The sequence below is a fragment of the Aythya ferina genome, assembly GCF_964211825.1.
Source record: "Aythya ferina genome assembly, chromosome: 2".
Lineage (NCBI taxonomy): Eukaryota > Metazoa > Chordata > Aves > Anseriformes > Anatidae > Aythya > Aythya ferina.
The window spans coordinates 93524307-93537088 of NC_140297.1; the positions used below are offsets into that span (position 1 = coordinate 93524307).

Sequence of the window (12782 nt, forward strand, 5' to 3'; positions counted from 1 at the left end):
ATAGCCCTAAGGCTATATTTGTATAATACATACCTCAAGTATTTATTACCCGAAAAAAGCATCAGAAGGTGAATTGCAAGAGCACTAGAAATGAGAAAGCATCCAAATTAACCTAAAATTGATAGGAGGAGAATTCAGAGAGAATAGCATATTCCTTCCGGGACACTGGCGTTCCCCACATTGCAAAATTTCATACCTACCTCAAATTGAAATTCGTAGTCCATAACCCTCTCACAGTAGGAAGCAGAGGGAAGGAAGATACATTGGATGGAAGAACATTGATGCTACAACTTTCTCTCGAGGGGTTTATGTCAAAAAAAAAAATCACTCTTCCTCCCCAAAGTGGCTGAAAAAGTCTCCAGCAACCTGACTCAGAGCACAGGTTGCACAATGCAGTTACACTGGGCACTTTAGCTCTTAATCTCTCTACTTACCTTTTCCTAAATACTGAAACAATCTCAACCTTTCTAGCACTCCTCAAGTCTTCTGACTTTTTCCTAGCCTTCTAATGACTGTTGAAAACTCGCATCACAGGTTCAGAACGCTCCTCACCAAGTGCTTTTAATACTTCCAGGCTCAAGTTACTTCAAGTTACTCAATCCATCAAAATGTTTCCTGTCAGCAGTTGCTGTTTAACATACTAACTTGCTACCAATTAAGTAGAAAATATTTTACCATCATAATATATTGCACTATTTCTCTTAATACTTCCCATTACAGAAACAGCTCTATGCAATATTTCTACCCTTCATGCAGTAGAGACCATTCATTTTAGCAATAACATAGATTTAATGCTCTCTGTTTTATCTATTCCTTAAATATGTGCTCAAGTATTTTTTTTTCCCACTTGTCCTTGTAGCAGCAAGGACGTTTCCAGTACAGACTGCCATCTTTTCTTCAACTTTCCAGATTTACCATGTACTAAATACATACTAGTTGCAGCTTTGATTTCCATTGCCTTCTTAACTGGACAACAGTTTAAAATGAAATAGTGATTTCTAAATAGTATTTGCAGCTGTTTACAGCCTTCAGAAACAGCACCTGCTGCTTAAAAATGATGACTTAGCATGTATTTACAGGGGAAGGCAAACATTGGCTCAGAAATTTGCAAGCATTACCCTTTACAGATTTCTTTACGAATTAGCATAATAAAATGGCTCTCATTATAACATTGCAAATTCAACATGCAAGCCTGGAGGAGAAAAAAAAAACACACGTGTGGGCTTGAGAGAGCAGTCACTGGGCAAAAGTCAGCCCTGCACAACACACCAAAATCAGGGCTAGACAGTACTTCAGTAGCATTATGGAGTGAAAGATAAGCCTAAATAAAGAACAGGAAATACAAATATACTGAGCAAATTACTCATCTATTATCTAATCAATAACTCTGACTCCTCTTGGTTTTGTAGTTATAAATTCATAACTGCATTAAAATATCAGCAAGCTCTCAAAATAGATTACATATTATACGTAACCAGATTAGATGTAGAAATTTTGGAATGTACTTGTGCTCTCCAAAGCCTAAAATCTCTACTCTGTACATCTTGCTAGGCACTGCCATAAAATGCACTTGCCCTGTGCCAATAAGTGTCTTTCAGGACACAGAACAACTGGGATGAGGAACAAGGTTGGATGTGTTGAAGATTACTACAAAATAAAGGTACTGGAGACAAGCATGAATTTTGCAACTATCCAGACAGTTTATTATAAAATAGTCTGCAACACAGCAGCAAAGAACAGTTCTTCAGGAACAATACTCAATAAACAAAGTCAATCTGTTTTTACAGACAACTTAAAGATATCTTCATCAAAAAGATGGAAATTACTGAAGGAAACCAAGACACATTCACAGGCTGTATTTCAACCAGCCTATGAGCTTACAGGAAAACCCAAACACAAAGAAATTAGCAAAATAATCTACTCTTTTAAAGCTGTTGTCTGGTATCTGAGAAAAACACAAAGTTTCCCAGTAAACTTGCTTTCAGTCCACTCTACCAAAATAAACTACAGAAAAGTCATCTAAAAACACAGCATTTACTTTTAAACCTGGAAGGATTATGAAATAAACCTTTATCAGTCCAGGATAGATTTGAAATCTTGACAAATAGATGGTTCTGCCACTGTCTTCAGTAGTGCCTTAGTATCCTTTGGGATCTTCCGGAATAGCCGCGTCATACCTACGAGAAGGGCAGAAATAATACATAATACAATGCAGGTAACTAACAGTTTTTTTCTTAGGCAAAATGTTAGTAAGTCATGAAATGAATATTAACTCAATCCAATAGAAAAGTTGGAATACAAGGATAAAAAGGCCATAGTAAAATGTGCTCTTCTTCTTCTGCCCTTAAACAAGGCAGATAACTGCTAGTAAATAAAAAGGTTAAAAATCATTCATTAAAACATTAACAAACTATGGAAAACCAAGGAGTAAATTCCTCCTAGTATGTCCTTAGAAAACCTGCTTGTATCTAATAATTTTATTTAATTTATTTATTTATTTATTTTGAAAGGTACAAGACCAATTACTCAACAACTATATCCACAAAAAATATCTTTCATCAAAGAAGTGTTAGTCTGAAAGACCCTATTTTAAACAATGCTCATGTCAAAGGACAGGTCATTATCTAGCTGTTAATGTGTATCTACAGGAGGAAGGTATTCCCAAACTGTTTGCTGTTTTTTTTTTCCCCTGTACTTTCAGATACAGCATGAAAGTAGCCTATGTTTTGAACTAACATATATAAAAAGAGGAAAAAAACAAATAAAATCATGGAGAAAGCACCTGTTCCTCTAACAGTGACCACAGAGATTCTCCCCCTACGTTCCCTTGTAAGACCAGATATGTTAACTGGGAAGCCGCACTTAAGGTGGAAGATTTTGGAGACTAAACAAGGCTTTTAAATCAGGAACAAATTTTTTACAACAGTACATAGCAGTTTTGAAATAGAGAAGATCATTGAAGTCTACAGTCAATAGAAGTAAAGACAATAAAAAAAGACTTTTTAAAGATTAGAAAGAACATACAAAATCCTAGCAACCTAGCAATCCTGGTTTAGGTCCGTTACCTAAACGGTTGGTGAAATTGTCAATGGTGCAGAAAGGCAGAAGTGCTCAATAAACATTTGCTCTGTATTTAGAAAGGAGATAGATTACGTATTCCTATCTTATCATGAAAAGAAAAGACTCTTGCTCCTTTCCCAACTGGTAATAATAGGAGGGATGTTAAACAGTAACTATGTTTTAAGTGCTTAACTCTGAAGAATGACGACAACTTGTACTGATAAGTCACTGATGTTGATATTTAACAGGTTTTGGAACCCAGGGAAGAACCTCCTCCCAAAAACCCGTAAGCTCAATATTGATTGCCAAGGAGAATAATGGAAATGCATGTGCAGGGACACAAGTAAAAAATTAAGTGTATATCAATTTCCATCAACTGACACGGTCTCACAGGTGCTGTATGTTTTATAAGGCTGATACAACTCCAAAAATGTCATCAAAATGTGTAGTTGTTCAGTCAACACAGGTGCTATTACCAGCCTTAGTTATCTCCGTGCTGAGATCTGTGCCAAACAGAGATACTGAGCTAGCTTCACCTTAGAGGAAGGTACCTGAGAACCAGTGATTGTGCTGTCACGGCTCCTCTGAAATCCACACATGCTGCCTGCTTTCCAGAAGTAAGACAAAACTTTAAAACATGGTGTTTAAAATTAGCTCTAGTATTTCTATACTATGCTCGGCTCCAAATGTCATTACAGCCTGGTGTTCTGATCACAATTACAATGTTATGCAGAAATAAGTCTGATGTAGGCAAAACAAAACTAACCTGTGAGACTGGAGCAGAAAGCTACCTATCAATGTCTTTTCAAGTGTTTTTTTAGTGGGTTCCAGGACATTCAGTATCTTAATAAACTCATTTGGAAGACTATAGAAATATAAACAACATGTACACTCAGGTGAGTGAAAAATAAGCCTTTAACCTATGATCAGAGTTCTCAGAGACAAAGAGATAAAGATGTACATTCACATCAAGATTAAGCTATGCCTTATCACCACAGATCACAAGGCATCTTTGTACACCTTTGCAGTACCAACACGCTGATGCCTCACCTACTGCTCATCATCAGGTGCCTTCTCAATTATTTGAAAAAAAAAAAAAAAAAAAAAAAAAAAGTTTGAAACCTCAACCAGCTCTTCAAGAACGGGAGAAGGAAGGTGGGAAGCAAATAAATACCTGGTCAAAGCACCACTCAATTTGCAGTCACTGGTACGGAAGTATTCAAGCTGCACGACAAGCTGACCCCCAAACAGTAGCCCTCCTGCCCAGTTACCTGGTAGCTCTTCTGGGGGCTTTTCAAATAAACAGCAACTACAGAAGTGTTTCACCAAGCAGTGTACGAACCCTTGCTGCTTAGAAGGTGGAACAGGGCTACTGGAAGAACAGGCAAGACCCCAGGGGGCTATAAGCAAAGGGAGACTTCTCAGAGTTGGCAGACAAGTTACCTGGGCCCCAGTGATCTGCTGACTGATCACAGCAAGTTTCCATCTTACAAGTTTCATAGTAAAACCAGCTCACAACCCACTATCTGTTTAGGTAGCTATTTGGAAAAAATCTCTGAACCCTTTCAGCACAGTCTTTCAGCAGCATACTTAAAGTCTGATATTTCCAAAATTCACAGAATTTTTCTAGGTTGGAAGAGACCTCAAGGTCATCGAGTCCAACCTCCAACCTAACGCTAACAGCCCTCCACTAAACCATATCCCTAAGCTCTACACCTAAACGTCTTTTGAAGACTTCCAGGGATGGTGACTCCACCACTTCCCTGGGCAGCCTGTTCCAATGCCTCACAACCCTTTCAGTGAAGAAGTTCTTCCTAACATCTAACCTAAAACTCCCCTGGCGCAACTTAAGCCCATTCCCCCTCGTCCTGTCACCAGGCACGTGGGAGAACAGGCCAACCCCCACCTCGCTACAGCCTCCCTTGAGGTACCTAAAAAGAGCGATAAGGTCACCCCTGAGCCTCCTCTTCTCCAGGCTGAACAAGCCCAGCTCCCTCAGCCACTCCTCGTAGGACTTGTTCTCCAGGCCCCTCACCAGCTTCGTCGCCCTTCTCTGCACCCGCTCAAGCACCTCGATGTCCTTCTTGTAGCGAGGGGCCCAAAACTGAACACAGTACTCGAGGTGCGGCCTCACCAGAGCTGAGTACAGGGGGACGATCACCTCCCTAGCCCTGCTGGTCACACTGTTCCTGATACAAGCCAGGATGCCGTTGGCCTTCTTGGCCACCTGAGCACACTGCTGGCTCATATTCAGCCGACTATCCACCATCACTCCCAGGTCCTTCTCTGCCTGGCAGAGAAGAAACTGTGCCTTGTAGCTACAGAGTTGTTTTGACATTAAGGATGTGAAAAACAGGTTCAGCCTTGGAGAATGTCAGGTTTATGGAAGAACAGGTGGAAATTACTCTTAAGAATGCCACCCCTAGCTTTCCACTTGCCTTTGAACCTTTCCTGCTCCGCCTCCACAACACTCAGCAAGTGCATTAAACAGCTCTCTCCAGGAATTTAAGAAACAAGGTCATTCAATTTCTGCAAGGGCAATTCTCACTGCCAGAGGACTGATGGTGATAGATGGTGAGCTTTCCCTTCTTAGGTTAGAACTGCTCCAAACAGAGTGCAGAGGACACATCGATAGCTGCCAGGAACATGCCAGGTACAGTCCCAGCCATCAGCTCGTTTCCTGTGAATGATCCAGTTTCTTTGTCACACTGTTCCACCAAAACCAAGCCTGTGTGCATTCAGGCTTTCCCACAGGCCTTTGGTATAGGAAGGAAATGCCTAAGCAATGTCTCAGAGTGAGAATTATAGTCAGTGCTGAGATGGTCTGTAGCAGTGGCTATACCTGCAGTACTGACCGCTTCACAAAAAGCTTCTGATGTTCACTTTTAATATCTTAGAATTGAAAGTCGCATTATTTCTGTGGCTCACCTGGGTACAGGCTACAGAACTAGTCAAGGAGATGGAGTTGCTCAGAGGCCAGGCACACAGACAACTTCTTTCACCATGTAAAAGGGTCAGAGATTTGCCAGTGCTATGACCATGTGACAGCAAGTGCTTCTGTTTTAAAGCATCCCCAGTGACCTTTTTAGGGGTAAGAGTTTACATCATGAGAGTAAATTTTGTTGGAGTTAATCTACATTTAAAAAAAAATAAATCTGAACCTTTGTATTTCATTTAATTAAGCCTGCTGAGAATAAGATCTACCCAGTAGTATTAAGGTTTTTGAACTGTACAAACTCGATGGACACCAAGTAACAGCAGCTGCCCCTTAAGGCTCTAGAACATCATAACAAAAACATACCAAAATAACTTGCCTATTTAAATGTAACAGATTTCATTAAGATCAGCAAGCTTGTTACTTGTGCATTTTAGAACAACATTTCGCTATAAGAAAACTTAGAAATCCATTAGATCACAAGTTTTAGTACAATTAACCAACCACATTTAAACTGTAAAAGCAACTGAATACTTACAGAACTTCAGGGGCTTAAGCAAGCATTTGTAAACAACTTTGTGGTTTGACAGTTTGACAGTGAAGGCATGATAGCAGAGCCACTCTGCTGCCTCAGAAGGGAACATGCCAGATGCACCTCTGTTACCTAAAGTAAACCCTAGAGACAGAACAGGAAGATACTGAAAATTATGTGTATTCAGAAATATGTCTGACCCTCCCCCTTCTTTCTATAAAAAGAAAGTTTTGTTGTTGTTGTTTGTTTATTTACTAAAAGCCTATGCAGTCAATGAAGTGTGCTAGGTCAGCAGAGGACTAAAAACTGAAAGAATTTAGTATCTTTAGAAAATGGAGTTAAAAAAAAAAAAATGTTTTGTGATCCCTATTATGCACTATATATTTTTCACTATTGATCTTTATCTCAGAATGAAATGATCAGGATACACATTCAAGGCTATCTATTTATCTTTAAAAAAAAAAAAAAAGCTACTTCACTGCAATTAACATACTGTACCTGGATTTTTAGCTTTTAGCATAGAATAGCAGCATGATGCATTCTCAGCGATGACTCTGAGGAAGAAATCAGGATTGTTCCTAACTTTCTGGTTGAATGGAAGTTGAATAACACAGGCATGGAACCTGTTTGCAAAAACAGCCTGTTTAATCACAAGTCATTTCCAATTTCAAATGAAATTATGACCATGTACCTTAGGCACTATACAACATTTAAAAGCACCAAATGGCCTTTAGCCAAATCAACATTGTTAGCATATGGAACATCTCCTATATACAAATCCCTGGAGTGTCACATACTTAAGATGTTTGTTTGTAAATTCTGTGCTGAAACAAGAGGTTAAGTCACCTCTTTCAGTAACAGAATTATCTTCTCAACACAACGATTGTCTTATGTGGAGGAAAAGTTAAACTCACATCCTCACCAGTTCCATTACCACAAACCACTCTGCCAGAGAACACACACACAATTTGAGAGAGGAAGGGGAGGAAGGAAAAACAAAACCACCACCATCAAATCCTGTTCTTCAGGAAAACAGACTTCCAAATGATTTAGTGTACCACAGATCAGGATACTCATGCTTGTCTATTTTGAAACTAATTCTAGGGAAATTAATTGTATTGTATGCTCCCTTACACCTTAGTTCGGACATATTTTAAAAACTGTTGGCTTTACATGGATTATTTTGAATAAATACAACACCTTTTTTTTGTAATTACTCAATGTATATACTCAGGTAATTTATTAAATTAACACAGCAAAAGCATAACTACTTCAAGAAATCCTAAAATGCTTAGGATTTGAAGTGTTTACTTATAAATATTTAAAGGATGAACTGCACTGTGCCACACTGTTAGAATGGCAGACGGTTTTGTAAACATATACTAAGGTAAAGACCTTTGTTAGTGTGTCACTGTAACAGCAAACAGAATTAACTTTAGTTAATCACATGCAACAACTTAGAAAATCTTAAATCAGTCAAAACAGAAGTGTTAGAAAGATTTTAAGGTGTCGCTGCTGTGCTAGATAAGCCCACTTCTTGGACATAGGAATGATACAGATGGGGTGATGCAGACCAAGCTGACTTTAAGAACAAAACTAAAGTGTCACTTCCTAACAAGTACAAGCCTAGCAAAAGAGCAACATGATGTTTGTGAAGAGGGAAACAGCTCTTCTTTTTTTTTGGTGTGCTAAAACAATGAACAATAATTCTTAATGGACTAACTCTTCAGTCACAAATCAGAGGAAACAAGAAACTCACTTTTTCATTGTTTGTCATTCAGAAGCTGATAACAGGCTTAAACTCAATCAGAAAACAGTACAAACACAAGCCTATTACCTCCTGTTGTCACCAACATGGTTGTGTTTAAGCAGAAAAAAAAAAAAAAAAAAAAAAAAAGACTTAGAGCATAACAATCCCATGGCAACAACATAAGCATCCACCAGAAAGAGTCTAAATAAAAGGATTTAAGACCTGTGAAGCAGGGCACTACTTGATCTTTATGCTACTTTTTAGTCCAGGGATTCTCCTATCTCAGTTGGAGCAGCCACTGAAAAGTTCTTGACACACAGAGATGACTGTTTTCTCCCAACCTGCTTATCAATTGTGATTTCTTTCCCTTCATCCTAGTTCAAAGCATTCATTTCCTCTGCCAGTCAAGAAAAGCTCACAAAAGCCAACAACATTTTTATCAGCTAAGAAGTAATTAAGGCATTATCAACATCTAAGAAACTGCAATTAACTTGTAAGGACGAAACTTCACTTAAGGCAGAGCTATATAGGTCGAAGTTCAGCATGATTTTCACAGATAAGAAGTTCTAAATATAAATTGGTTTATAAGTAATATGGCTTCTTATCATCTTCCTGGGGCAAAACAAACTGTTCTTCTTGAGATCAGCTGTAAATATCCTGGGACACTGAAAACTCATTTAGTGAAATGTCACTTAAACACGCATACAAATATAATCCTCCACCTGAATCTTATATTATGTAAGAACAGTCCTGAGACAAGAATAATGTGACTTACTACTACATTTACCACTGCACATTTTCATGGCATACATTTTGCTAGTCCATAGCTCCTCTACGTGTCAGGAGGGTGTCAAGAAACATTCACAAAACACAGCGACCCACCTGTAAGCCTGAAGTAAAAATATCTTGTAGACGTTAATGAAAACTGTTTTAAGGCTATTGATCTAGAACAGAACAGAAATAGAGCCATGGGAATATTTTTGTGTTACCGTATTATTTGTTCAATAGCAAAAGATGACAGAAATCTAGAGGAAAACATTTTATGCAATACACTTCCATAATGTTTATGATGTACCTAAGCAACAACAGCCTCAGAACAGAGGCCTCAGTTCTGGAAAGTGTTGAGACCCCATATGTTAGTTGATTTCAAGACTTCCAAATTACGTGTATAATCTTTCAAAATCAACTCTTGGGTCAGAACTCAAAGCACTTTAATGGTCTTTATCACTGATGAAAATATTTCCAAGCATTCACTTCCATAGTCCCACCTGTAAATCGAGAAACAAGCCATGGCATTTCAGTTTAAGGACTGCAAGCAATTTGTGTTTCATGTTTTTCCCAGCTGTTCTGTTTGAATTGAAGGAAAGACTTGATCTGATAGAAGTACAGGAATAGCTAGAAAAAAAAAAGAAAATAATTAGACTCCATAGGCTAACAGACTAAATTAAATTCTGTAAAATGAGGCTCATTTAACTTTTCATCTTACAGGAATTGTCAGGTAATCAATGAGCCAACCGCAAAAGGATGACTATAACAAAATCCAAACTAGAAACAGACTGGACATTGTGGCAATAAGTCTGTTATCTAGGGAATTACTTCAGTGAAGAAAAAGTTGCCTTGTTATTTAAAATAAAAATCAATTAAGGGTCGTGGGTTGTTTGTTAAACTGGTTTTATTTCTAAAAGATATGGTCTACCCAGACTATTATTACTGACTACAGCAATAACCAGGTAATACTTGGTGATCCATGAAATACCAGAGTTTAGGCTGGAAGCTGGCTCAGTTTACCTTTGCCCAACAACCTGTGTTCCGCTTACTTATGTTGAGCTTATCAAAACCAAGGAGACCTTTCTAAGAAACAGCTTCAGTATCCTGTTACTTTTTGGAAGACTACTGAAGAACTTCACCACTTGGGCAATGAAAAACGTCCTCTTAATTCCTCACTTAAGCATATTTATGAGCTGTTTATATTAAAAATGGTCAACATCATAACAATATTATCATTCAGTTTAAACAGCTCTTTACTACTGTCCATCTTTAAGAAATGTCTAATACTAGCAGTCTGTGAAAATGGTCTACGGAGCTCTTCAGCAGAAAACATTCAGAATTTCTTAGAAACCATGTAGTCACCATATGGTATATGACTTCTGTCCACTAGAGACCTGCATCGCATTCGATTAAGTTACTTTTTACAAGCATTCCACCAGGATGGAATGAAGAAAATAACAGGCTGTACAGCAAAATAAAACACTTAAGCTGTTGTATAAGAAACAGAATTGTAAAATTTATTTTGCAGTGAATTCAACTACACTACTCACAAGACACTCCCGTATTTCTTGCACTGTGTATAAGACACTGATACTGGAATATACAACTATTTACCTGGAGTAATCGCAGTAAACCTCAAGTGTCTGTGTATCCAATAATAAGCCACACCATGGGATCAAACGACAGTTTGGCAGCTGTTTAAATTCGGAACATTCTGGGATATCGTCAACAGAAAAATTCACCACTGTCTTTTTGGGGTTTATCAAAAATCCATACTCAGGAATGCCCGTTGCTAGAGTCCTAAAACAAACACAAACAGTTAGCCTAAGCCCTGACAAAGAAAAAAACAACAAAGAAAACCAAAAAATCCACAAACAACCCCCCCCCCCCAGCATGACGCAAACAATCTTGCATGAAAGGACAGAAAGCCAAGAATAAAGAGAAACACGACCAGCTCTTTAGGTTAATGAACATAGCTAGAAATATTTACCTCCAGTAACTTCAGTTTTGTATAAGTAAACAAAGAGCTTAAGGATATGGGTATAATGGATAATAAAAGCTTGTACAGGTTAATGCAAATGAAAAACTTAAGCTGTTACATATTTGGGACAACCACACTCACAGAAACCATTGACGTTAAAACTATTAGAATACACGTAAAGACAGATAAAGAGTTAATTGCTTCTGAAAATACACAAAACCAAGGAGAATCCAGATAACTGGAACCTCATCTGATGAAAAAATCTTGATCTTTCTCCACAAGGTTTTGCCCAAGTATCTCTATTGCCAGAAGGCCTGCTGATCACCTATCATATTTTGGGTCAGCAGTGTCATCTCATGGACAAGCAGCAGTTTGTCTTACTTGGTGATTTATTCATGCACAGGCTTCATGATTTTACAAGGAGAGAGGAAGAGATGGGCTCTTATTGTTGCGGAGTAGTAGATTTCCCCAGTTCTAACACTACATTAGAAAAACTGCTATTATTTCCTTTGTGGCAGAGAGCTCATAGGACCTGTGAGCAGCTCCAGGAAGAAGTTCTCTCACAGAAGAGGCTGCTTGTCCACGGAAAACCAACAAAGTTGCTGCAGGAGCTGACACAGAACAAAGACACTGATAACTTCAAAGGGCAAGGCAGAGAACATCTGCAATGCTAATGTGAGTTGCATTATGTTGAAAAGCCATTCTAGAGATTAATAGCTTGAGGCATTCCCCGTGTATTAGTTCTATTATTTCCAGGACTGTAGATCCACACATACCTAGAAATTTCCTTTTGTTCTGAAGAGGAACAAAGGACAAATGAAGTCTTCAAAGCACACTGTTTCACTGTTTAATGCTATTAGTGCTTCAAATCATACTTGATTGATTTCCCCATCGCCTTACAGGTGATCACAAAGCTGCATCCTTCCGACTATGAAAAGCAGGAAGCAACTGACTGCACTGCAGATGCTAAGATTTTCTGAAGTTCCTTCAGTCAGCAGCTAGGTCCAGAATTAAAATCCCAGTAGAAATCTCCAACCATTTGAACTGCAATAGGTTTTTAGTTAAATCAAAAAAAAAAAAAGACCAAAAATATACCTATATGTGCAGGCATGTATAAAGGAGATCAAAGTGAACGACCCATAAGATGTTAATGCTTATTACTTTAAAGAATGTCATTAATAGCATACCTTAGAAAAGTTCTTGCATGCGTTAAATGTGGTGTAACCAGCAAAAAGTCATCAATGAGACGGATCAGGACTCTGTAATCAAGAAGAAAATGACATTAAAGTTTTGGATATGTAATCCTTCCAAATCTGTCATACTCTTCAGAGAAATTATTTGCCCATTTTAATTCATACGAACATAAAGGTTAATATGATTTCCAAAAGCAGACCTTATAAAGAAATTCTCAGTTTTGCTCCTTCCCTAAAAATATATATATATATATAAAAAAAGAAAGCAAATGGGCAAGCTACATGAAACATGACAGGAATTTCCAGCACACAGATTGGATTGGATGTACTAAGAGCCACACAGGGGCTTCTAACAAGGTGCCTTTACACCATTCCTAAATGCTGTGCTCCTTATAAGTCTCCCCCCCACAGATCTAGGAAAACTTTTTTCACTTCTTTCCTTTCCAATCTTATGAATAAACACAGAAATCCCCCCACAAAACAGCGGCAGTTACACTGAAGCAGCACAGATCTTTATGTGCACCACACTCCTGATGGAGCTGGAAATCCTTGAAATTCAAAAT

At 38.2% G+C, this 12782-nt stretch overlaps 1 protein-coding gene across 2 annotated transcripts in view; it reads right to left on the reverse strand.

Moving 5' to 3' along the window:
* Window positions 1–1680: 1680 nt before the first annotated feature.
* Window positions 1681–12782, reverse strand: part of TERT (telomerase reverse transcriptase) — a 30122-nt gene continuing 19020 nt past the window's right edge. Inside the window, exons 10-16 of one of the 2 annotated variants that reach the window (XM_084511849.1) lie at window positions 12214–12285; window positions 10660–10845; window positions 9546–9672; window positions 9160–9221; window positions 7026–7150; window positions 6534–6671; window positions 1681–2177 (exon numbers count right to left, since the gene is read on the reverse strand). In XM_084511849.1, coding sequence (XP_084367975.1) covers window positions 2074–2177; window positions 6534–6671; window positions 7026–7150; window positions 9160–9221; window positions 9546–9672; window positions 10660–10845; window positions 12214–12285 — 814 coding nt within the window. In that variant the 3' untranslated portion in view covers window positions 1681–2073. Of the gene's footprint in view, window positions 2178–6533; window positions 6672–7025; window positions 7151–9159; window positions 9222–9545; window positions 9673–10659; window positions 10846–11802; window positions 12071–12213; window positions 12286–12782 lie in introns of those variants that run through there. The other variant, XR_014690578.1, reaches the window with a different exon arrangement.